We start from the raw sequence: 10,337 nt of genomic DNA, 5'->3' as shown, positions 1-10,337 counted from the left end.
ACTCACTTTGTAGACCAGGCTGGCCTCGAACTCAGAAATCCGCCTGCCTCTGCCTCCCGAGTGCTGGGATTAAAGTCGTGCGCCACCACGCCCGGCTGCCTGAGTACATTCTTATTCTAACCATTTTATTTGTATATTTGTGCAATAGTGGGAATTGAATCCAATATCTTACACATGGTAGGCAAATGCTTGATACTGAACTACATGCCTAGCCCTTGATGAACCATTTTAAAGTAGATTCTTTTTTTTTTTTAAGATTTATTTATTTATTGTATGTAAATACACTGTAGCTGTCTTCAGACACACCAGAAGAGGGCATCAGATTTCATTTCGGGTGGTTGTGAGCCACCATGTGGTTGCTGGGATTTGAACTCTGGACCTTNGGAAGAGCAGTCGGGTGCTCTTACCCACTGAGCCATCTCACCAGCCCTTAAAGTAGATTCTAAAAAATGGCTTAAGGTTGGGGCTCAGCTTAGAGGCTCAGCTAAGAAAAGCACTTGCCATATAAACCTGACAGTCTGAGTTCAGTCCCCAGAGCCCACAGTAGTGGGGAAGAGTTCCCTCCCTCCCAGCAGATGTCCTTCTGCCTGCACTCAGTGGCATGAGCACACACATGCTCTTTCTGAAAACTAGAAAGTAGAATTGCTGCTTTCCTGGGCTCAGGTTAAGTAGCTTGGGAAAAGCATTCTGCATATGATGCTTCTGGGTATCCCTTCATCTCAGCTCAGCTAGAAGGGAGGGACGAGTCATTCCTTGGCTTTACCATTCACCCCTAATGTGAGTTTGGACTTCTTACTTTGTGACTACAACCTACTGTGTAAGGTTGTTTTGGAGATTAGGAGAAACAATGTCTGAGAAACACTTCAGAAGGTTATATTGGCAGCTGTAGCACCCACACACCAAGATTTTTTTTATCCAGGACTGGTGGAGTGGCTTGGTTGGTTGGTTGGTTGGTTGGCTGGTTGGGTTGGGTTGGTTGGTTGGTTGGTTGGTTGGTTGACTGGTTTTTATTTTTGTTTACGAGGCAGGCTCTCACTTGGTAGCCCTGGTTTGTCTAGAACTCAGTATGAGACCAGGGAGCCTTCAGACCCATGGAGCCAATCCTCCTTCATGCTTCTGCCTCCTGCGTGCTGGAATTAAAAGTGTGCACTGAGACCCCCCAGCCAGTTCACTTTTCATACTACATCCCCCAAATGCTGTAGAGCTAGACAAACCAGAGCAGCTGTTGCTCTACTGCCTAAGTGTAAAGATAGAGCCTGTTTCCAAGGCAGTGCCGCCAAGCCTTCCGTAGACTGACAGCAAACCCCGAGAGGTCAGACGCTATTGAAAGCAGTCTGGTGAGGTGGCCAGGCACTGTAGCTAATGTGGAACTGCTTTGTCTGCACAGGTGGGGATGCACTCCAGAGGAACCCAGACAGCAAAGGAAGAAATGGAAATGGATCCAAAGCCTGACTTAGACTCGGAGTCCTGGTGCCTCCTCGGAACAGACTCTTGTCGACCCAGCCTCTAGTCTCCTGAGCCCACATAGCCCTCAGGAAACTGGGACCCAAAGAACTTCACCGCACACTTACTGAGTGCAGAGAGCAGCTTTCCTGGCTTTGCTCACTCGCAGACACAGAGTGCAGGGCAGAGGGAGGCTCGAAAGCACTTTCCTTGTTCATTTGGAGAGTGGCATTGCCTTTTAGATAGGATCTAGGAGTGATTTTACTGTGTGGGAGAATGGAAGGGTCCTGTGGCCCCGGCTTTGTCATCAGTGTTGCCATAGCAACAGCAGCTCTGTACCTCATCTTTCGAGCCCACCTTTGAAGAGGAGACACAGCACTCACCTTAACTGCACTGGCAGCAGCTCATTTTCTGTGTATCACTCTCATCACTAACTGGAAGCTGCCGTGGGATTTAAGCACCAGGCATTGCACATCTGGATGGATGAAGGAAAATGTAAACATGGAGTGGGCTGCCCAGGGTCCTCCAGAGAGTGCAAAGTATTCATGCCCTCTCAGAAGCCTGGAGTCCAAGAAAACTTAGTGGTAGCGTCAGTCTAGAGCTTATTTTCAGGAAGTTCAGTTACTTCGTGCAGCTGGGTGATTCATGAGAAAGCTCGGGTTGCTTTCACCATGGATGTTTGACGCTTCAGTGAGGAGCAGAGAAAGGGCAGGCCCTCATCACGACGGCCGGACTCTGGGGCTACAGTCAGTTCAGGGTGGGGGTGCCTCCCTCCAAGACACAAGATGTCTACACCCTCCTCGGGGAGTATGTCGAGCTGTGGGAGAAAGTCAAGGGGGAGGTAACCCTTCCTACAGTGCCTTGCCTTGCTGTCTGGGAGGACCTCAGTGATACTGAGGGCTCCTGCCCCTGTGGAGGCTTCTCTGTACCTCTAGCATCATGGCCGTAGGGGTCTGATTGGGATGAGCAGCCCTGGGCACTCCCTGGATTTGTCTAGTCAGTATTTTTTCCTTTGGTATGTTTTGGAGCCATGTCATACCCAGTAAATCAGTATCATCTTTGTACTTGAGAAGCCCAAAGCCAGCACCAAATCCTTGGGGTCACAAAAGCTTGACAGGTAGAACCTGCCAAGCAGGAGGGAATTGGCTTCAAGCTCATATCTGTGTTCTTGTTGAGAGGAGCAAGCTACCTTCTCCAAAGACAATGTATGTCCTAGAAGAGAAACCTTCTAGGCCGGCAGTTGATAGTTTCCCTTAAATGTGAGCCTTGTGCTTCCACCAAGTCTAATGGATGGCTTGTGTTTGAGGCCACAGCAGCTCCTTTGATAAGTACCACATCCTCTGTGCTACACACAGCTAAATTAATATTGTTTCCTTTAACCAAAAGAAAAAAAAAGGTTGCCTATCTCTTTTAATATTTCAGGAGAAATTTTGCCATTTCCTTAAGCTAGTGGAATAGAGGCTGGTGCTGGGAGGAAGTCCCACCTCTGAGGATGGGCAGCTCTGTCCAGTGGCATCATTGATGTCCCTTGTTTTCTCAGTTCTGAGAAGCACAGTACAGTGGTACTGATTTCAGCACTGAGGCTTATTCCTAGAATAGGGGAAAGCCCAAACCTGACGTAAGGTTACAAGTTCTAGGGGTCTGGCAGTAAACCCTGCAGAGAGTTTTGGTTCAGTTTGGTCAATGCAGCTTGGTTTTCGTCAGGACTGGCTGGCCTTTCAAGGTCCTGTATCCTTATGCTTACCATCTCAGCGGGCCTGAGAGGCAGGGTTTAAGGTGTTCAGTATGAGCATTGCTTCTGCTCTGGAGCTAAGGGGTTTGGGCATGTTGCTGACTGTGGGGTGACAGTGCGTGCTGAGGCAGGCAGGAATCCTAGGGAGCCGTGCTCAAGTAGAGCATGGTGGTGGTTCTCTAGTATGTCCCTTCGGGAAGTCTAGGTTTGCTATTACTCTAGCTGAGATTCTAAGTTCTGTGCCTTAGAGACAATTTGCACTTTCCAGAATTGTGCCTAGGACAACCATAAGATGTTTTTCCCTACCAAACAGCTATGCAAACAAAAACCAGTTCAAAAGTCACAACCATGCACTGGGTTGAGTAACAGTCACGACAGCAGAAATGTCTTCAAACGGTTTCTATAGCTAAATCTTCGTAAATTGTCCTGTTTATCCTCTATGCAGTGCTCTGTGTTTGAAGCTTGCCGCTAGTGTTGCTTTGAGTTACAGTATAGCCTGCATTTATCCTCTGTGCCAACACTTGGCTGAAGAGCCAGCTTATTGTTAGCCTGAAGCTGGGAAGGATGAGGATGGAGTGGTGTGGCATTTCTGTTTTAAATAAACGTTTAAACTCTCAGCGAGTGCTGTGTTTGAGTAAGCCTGTCTACCACCTCAGTCACCAAAGACGGAACACCCACAGCTCTAGGCCTTGGGAAATCTCTAATTCTGTGAGTCTTCTATAAATAAATAACTAAAAGTGTTCTTTAAACAGAAATGACACAAGAGACATTACACGGAAATAATCTCTGCTGTTTTCCAATCTCATTCTTGCCAGGAAAAAAAAAAAACAAAAAACAAAAAACAAACAATTTTTTCCCCAGAAGTTTGTAAAAATTTAGAAAGTGCAGAAGAAGGGGGAAAAGCCATTAAAGGAAGGATTGTCAGCGGGTCAAGAGGGGCTTGCTAGGCACACAAGGTGACCAGAGTCCACACAGCTGTGTGTGGTCTCATACACTGGCGTGTGCATGCCTGCACTCATACATACTATGGGCATACATAATATTGAGAAGAATCAGAGTTCTACACACCTCCTTGGTTCTCATGGGGAGACTTTTCCAAGTGATCATGCCAGTTTGTCTATAAAACTTTCTCAAGAAAGCTGAGTTGAGCTTGGTCTCCTTGGCACAACAGCTGTTGCTCTTGGCTGAATATCGCACTAAAGTTTAAAGCAAAAGGCTCCTAATGCTCAAATTTCATCTGGTTTGTTATCTATTCAGAAACATTTATGATGGGAGGAACAGCCAAGGAAAAAAATATGTATTTTAGAGAAAGTTACTTATATGAGATCCCCAGGCCTCAAAGGAAGTACCAGTCATGATAGCAGGAGGCAGGGTCAGGACTCTGAGATGCCCTGCAAAGCCAGAAGTCATTTATTGCCTCGGTGATTTACTGCCGACATAAATACGCTGGTCATTAAACCTCACGGGTCATGGGCTTTGAGGAGGAAGATCTACATCCCAGCTCTGCTTGCCATCTGTGTAGTTGTGAAGAAAGATCAACTGACCTAAAGCAAATGCTGACAAGAGGCACTGTGCTGTGTGAACTAGGAAGTCTTAGCCCCAACATGTCTGCACACATTTCAAAATGGAAAGAGCTAGCTCGGGAGTTTGACTGCGAGAATTTCCCAGAGCTTTGGAACTTTAAAATGTATAATGTTTACGACGTGTGCTTAAAGTCCATGGACATTGGCAAGCAGAACCTGCGTGATCTCTAGTTGAGCTTGTAACGGGGCCCTTCCCTCCCCCGGAGTTGGAGCTAGCTAAATTCCCAAGGCTGACAATCAAGGTTGCAGGGAATACAAAGACAGGGCTGCTTGTTTTCTCCGTGGTGCCTTAAAAATGAGTAAGTGCCACGTCTGGAGAAAGTCCTACACACACTTGTTCCCTCTTGAGAGCTCTAACCTATGACTAATAACATCATAATGGATCCCAAATCCTTACGCCCAGGAGGCCCAGCAGATGAGGCAGGGAATCTGGTTCTGTCTGCCATCATTCCCTCTAGAAGGAGCAGAGCAGCAGATTTTGAACTCCTTCCAGTGTGCCCCGTGTAGGTTGCTGCCCAGTGTTTCCACAGCCTCCAGATTGCCAAAACATGCTCCTACCCCAGGGTCAGAAGATCATTTGAAATGCTTTGTAACATTTATGAATGTTATATGAATGGGGTGGGGGTGCTGGAGAGATGGCTATGAGGGTAAGACCACTTGTTGCTCTTTTAGATGACCTGGGTCCTCAGCACACACATGGTGACCCACAACCATCTGCAGCTCCAGTGTCTGGAGATCCAAACACCCTTCTGACTTCTGCAGGCACCAGGCATGCACATGGTGCATATACATACATGTGGTCAAAACACCTGTAAATCATTTTAAACTCTGAACATCTGTGGGGATGCGACCTTGTGATTTTTTTTAGCCATGGCGTATTTGTTGCATGGAATAAAGGACTTTGTGTACTCCTCAGTGAACTTGCCTGGGGGAGAGGGCGTGTCAGGTTAAAGACCCAGTGGTCCTAAGAGCTTAAGCAGCCATCCTTCTTAAGCTCCCCAAATCCATTAGTTAAAGGCCTAACTTGAAGTGGGCACTCTTCCCACGGTTAAGAAGACCTGATCCCTTTCAGAGTTTAAAATAGAAGCAGGACTATGTTCTGATCTCAGGGCCATGAAAAACAGTGAGCATTGTCCACACTTGCTTAGAAAGGCTCTGCTGCCTCGAGGCAGACAGCCACACAGTTATATTTGAAAGGATACCAGTCACTTCTTCCTTCAACATAGGAAACACATTTAAAGAGAACAAGTACAGAGAAGTAAAATTGTTTTCTACCCACCCCTACTCTGTGAAGTGCATGAAGCTATTTCATTATACAGTACACCACAGGGAAGGGTTAGGGTACCCTGGCGTTCCATACTTTTGTTGGCTTTCAGCCAGGACCGTGGCCCATGGAGGCCAAGAACAGACTTCCATTATGAGTACCTCACTGCACAGTCGTACTGCCTTTTATAAGAGTTACCATCTGTGTGACAGTAGTACTCTGACCCCACTCTCTCTTCTTTATATCCCAAATTTCAAGAGCAAGAAGGGCTAACGGAATCCCTGGATGCGTGCCGTGGCCAGGGGATGCTGATAGGGGCACTTCACCAGCACAAACCATGGTCAGGCTCAGGAAAAGAGAGCTTTAATGCAGCCTCACTACCCAGGGTCCTCACCTACCAATTCTTCAGGCAAGAACAATAACACTCAGCCAAAGTTCTGATTCAGTGAGAAGCTGGGGCTTCCATTTGTCTCCCGCCGCGTAGCAGTGGCTCCCATCACCGGTTGGTTTGCCCCGCAGGCAGATCCTGAGCTCTGGAGAAGTTTATCTCCCTGCTTCCCATCCCTTACTCTCTGGTTTACTGCTGAAGGGAAGCACAGCCTGAGTGGGGTTGGTTTCTGCCGTTGTCTGCTCAGCTGTCGTGCCTCCTTGGCGGCGGCGGACGGTTCTTGATGGTCTTACACTTAGGTATGTGGCGTTCAGCCACCTTGGGAGCAAAGTGGCGGCTGCAATGAGGACACTGGACATAGTCTGGGTTGTCTGCAGGCAGGATGGAAGGCAAGTCTGAGGGATTGCCACCTCTGGCGATTACCTGCTGGACCCGTCGTGCGTGCCGGAGGGTACGGATAAAAGACTCGTGCTTCTGTCTCCAGGTGCTCTTCCGAGGGGGAGGCGGAGGTTCAGCCTGTAGTGTAAAAGGCACATTGAGCCCACAGTTGCCATGGATCATTCCCCTTTCTGGGGCTCCATTAGAACCCATGGAAAGGGCCTCAAGACCAAAGAAAAACGAAAAGGTGTTGAGCAAAGCATGGCCCAAGAGCCTGCAAAAAGGGCTCCTACCTGGAGGCAAGGCAACCCTGAGAGGAGGGAGGTGTGGGGATGAAAACACACCGAACTTAGGACTTCTCTCCTACCCTGTATATATCCAGGTGCCTAGCACCCCAGTACCCTCTCACGAGAAGAAAGGCCTCTCTCTAAAGAAATTGAACTAGATAATTTTTTAAAGATAATTTTTTAACTTCAGGGGTGTGTGTGTGTGTGTGTGTGTCTGTGTCCTGTGTGGGTAAATGCCCATGAATGGAGGGCTGGAGAGGGTGTCTCTTGGAATTACAGGTGGTTGTAAGACACCTGAACTCAGGTCCTCTGAAAAAGCAGCAAGTACTCTTAGCCACTGAGATGGCTGTCCGGCCCCTAGATGTGTTTTAGTTTGGAAAATCCAGTCAGGAGAAGGAACAGAATTCATCTCAGTGCTGGTGGTGGGAAAGCTTGAGCTGCCTAGCAACCATGGAGACGTCAGGCTCCTTTCTAAGATCAGCTCCGAGAATATGAGTAACTAGTAACTAAAGGATCGTGGGAGGGTCCACAGTTCCCTGGACTCACCCAGTGAATCAGAAATGAACCTTCCAACACTGACTTGAGGGGACCACAATTACAGGGCTATTTCATAACTTCAGTATAAAGTCCTTTGCTGAATGAACTCACTAAAGCTTAAATACAAATGAACAGCAAGGGGTGCTGGTGCACACCTTTGATCCCAGCACTCAGGAAGCAGAGACAGGAGGATCTCTGTGAATTCAAAGCCAGCCAGGACTAAAGAGTGAGACCCTGTCCAAATCAAAAACAAAGAACAACAAATGAAGAGGCAGGGATTGTCAGATCCTTGGTGAGAGCTTATCTAAAGAGAAAGAGTCCCGAAGTACAAAAACAAAAACTCAGGAAACTGAAAAAAAATAGTTTTAACAGAAAAATATAATATCAAATATCACGTCCACGGTATAGAAATGGCTCAGCAGTTAAGAGCACTGGCTGCTCTGGTAGAGGACCCAGGCTTGATTCCCAGCACCCATGTGGTAGCTCACAATAGTCTGTAACTCCAGTCTCAGGGGACCCCATGCCTCCTCCTGGCCTCCTTAGGCAAAGCATACATGCAGGCAAAAACCCCATGTACATAAAAAATAAATTGTTTAAAAGAAGACTTTGTCCATAAAAGGAAAACACTATGAAAAGTGAACAACCAGAGAAACACAACAACTATAAATTAAAAGCCTGATAGTCGAAACTCAAAAAGAAGCATTGCAAAATAATAAAACCTTTCAGAATGGGAAAATGAGACCAGATGGAAAGGAAAAATAATCAGAAAATGAGTCCAGAAACTCAACATGTGAGCAAACTTGTTTCAAGGAGGACAGAAAGCCCAAGAGAAAGTTATTAAGGAAATAATATAATTAACATTTGTAGAATTAAAGATTACAAGTCTTGTAACTTGAAGTGGATTACCAAAACTTCAAAATGAGACCTGCAAAACCTTAAAACTGCAGAGTAAAAACCCTGTTAGTGTCTGGAAAGGAAACAGAATTGGTTTCATAAAGTGAAGAAGTCAAAACAGCATGCGATTTCTCAACAGCAAACTGGATGCTGAAAGAAATAATGTCTTAAAGTTCTAATAAAGTGAGAAATCATGAAATATTTCTCCTTTTATAACTTTAATTAAATGTGTTCTTTGACAATTAAAAAAAAAAAAGCAGCCTTATAAAGAGCCAGGCATGGAGGCAGAGGCAGGCTGATCTCTGAGTTCCTGCTAGCCAGGGCTACATAATGAGGCAATGTGTTAAAAGCAAAGTTCAAAAAAAAAAAATCGTTTTCCACTGAGATTTCTATACCCAGCTAAGTCTTCACATAGGAAGATTTCTATATCCAGCCAAGTCTTCACATAGGAAGCATGTATATAGATGATTTCTTAAACTCCATGAATAAGAATATGCTGATTGCATATCTCGTGGTAAGCTTCCAGCCACACAAACAGGGAAGCAAGAAAGGAGACAGGATCTAACACAGAAGAGAGGCAAATGGACTCCAAAGCCAAGGGATGACCACTCCATAGAGAGCAAAAGGAGAAAGAGAAGTTTCCAGAATTTGGAGGAAAAAAAAAACATCTCAAACTATTAAAAGGTATCTAGGGACTGGAGATATGGCTTAGTGGTTAGAGCAGTTACTAACTGCTCTTCCAAAGGTCCTGAGTTCTACTCCCAGCAACTACATGGTGGCTCATGACTATCTGAATTGGGGTCCAATGCCCTATTCTGGTTTGTCTAAAGACAACAACAGTGTACTAGCATATATAAAATAAATAAATCTTTGTTTTTAAAGGGTATCTGGACACTTACAAAAAAAACATTAACAAATACTTAACATCTAGTTGGCTAGGGAAAATTTTAAGCATAGATTCATGGAAAATGAACGAGATGAAAACTAAGTAATTTACATCAAGGACATATAGGCAAGAGCAGAATTTGCTCATCAGTGAAGATGTAGAACTTCTGTCCTGTAAGCTCCCACTGTTTTAAATCAGAACTGTGCTCAGCCAGAGTGGAAGGGAAAATAACAACAGAGAAGGCAAGGGGACGAGTTCCCTAAGCAGACATCAGAGAACATGGGAGGTTGGTGATCAAGGAAGTGAGCATATTATTTAGAAACATGGAAATGCATGCCAGAAGATATCTCACACAGCTGCGGACACGGGTGGAGAACTGAGAAGGATGAAGTAAGACTGCATTGTGATCATTTGGTGCATCATGGGTTTTAAAATGTGTGAAACAAATTATTTAAAACAAAACTGGAGCCAGCAAAATAGCTCTGTGGGTGAGATTGCCTGTCACCTTATGCCCAATGACCCAAGTTTATCTCAAGAGCTGTAAGGGGGAATAAATAAGAGAACTGGCTCTCACAAGTTGTCCTCTGATTTCAATATGTGTGCATGCACACTGACACACACAAATGAAATAAATATTGATCTTTAGGAGAATTTAAAAGGGGGCTGGAGAGATGGCCCAGAGGTTAAGAGCACTGTCTGCTCTTCCAGGGGTCCTGAGTTCAATACAGAGCAACTCAATAGTAGCTCACAACCATCTATAGTGGGATCAGATGCCCTCTTCTGGCACGAAGGTATTCATGCAGATAGAGCACTCATAAGCATAAAATAAATACATTTTTAAAAAAGAATTTAAAAAAATGGGGCTCAGAACTGAACAAAGAATTCTCACCTGAGGAATACCGAATGGCAGAGAAACACCTGAAAAAATGTTCAACATCCTTAATC

General features: G+C 45.5%; 2 protein-coding genes across 3 annotated transcripts in view; one reads left to right on the top strand and one right to left on the bottom strand.

The window, feature by feature from the left end:
- Nek9 (NIMA related kinase 9) overlaps nt 1-3,792 on the top strand; it is a 41,150-nt gene extending 37,358 nt beyond the window's left edge. Inside the window, exon 22 of the mRNA XM_021178833.1 lies at nt 1,388-3,792. Within this exon, the coding sequence (XP_021034492.1) occupies nt 1,388-1,510 (123 nt within the window). The 3' untranslated portion in view covers nt 1,511-3,792. The remainder of the gene's footprint in view (nt 1-1,387) is intronic.
- A 26-nt stretch (nt 3,793-3,818) lies between these two features.
- The window catches only part of Zc2hc1c (zinc finger C2HC-type containing 1C), a 12,354-nt gene continuing 5,835 nt past the window's right edge, over nt 3,819-10,337 (bottom strand). Inside the window, exon 3 of one of the 2 annotated variants that reach the window (XM_029484513.1) lies at nt 3,819-6,926. In XM_029484513.1, coding sequence (XP_029340373.1) covers nt 6,654-6,926 — 273 coding nt within the window. In that variant the 3' untranslated portion in view covers nt 3,819-6,653. The remainder of the gene's footprint in view (nt 6,927-10,337) is intronic. The other variant, XM_021179046.1, reaches the window with a different exon arrangement.

The sequence above is a fragment of the Mus caroli genome, chromosome 12, assembly GCF_900094665.2.
Source record: "Mus caroli chromosome 12, CAROLI_EIJ_v1.1, whole genome shotgun sequence".
NCBI lineage: Eukaryota > Metazoa > Chordata > Mammalia > Rodentia > Muridae > Mus > Mus caroli.
This window is presented reverse-complemented; position numbering and strand designations above follow the sequence as displayed.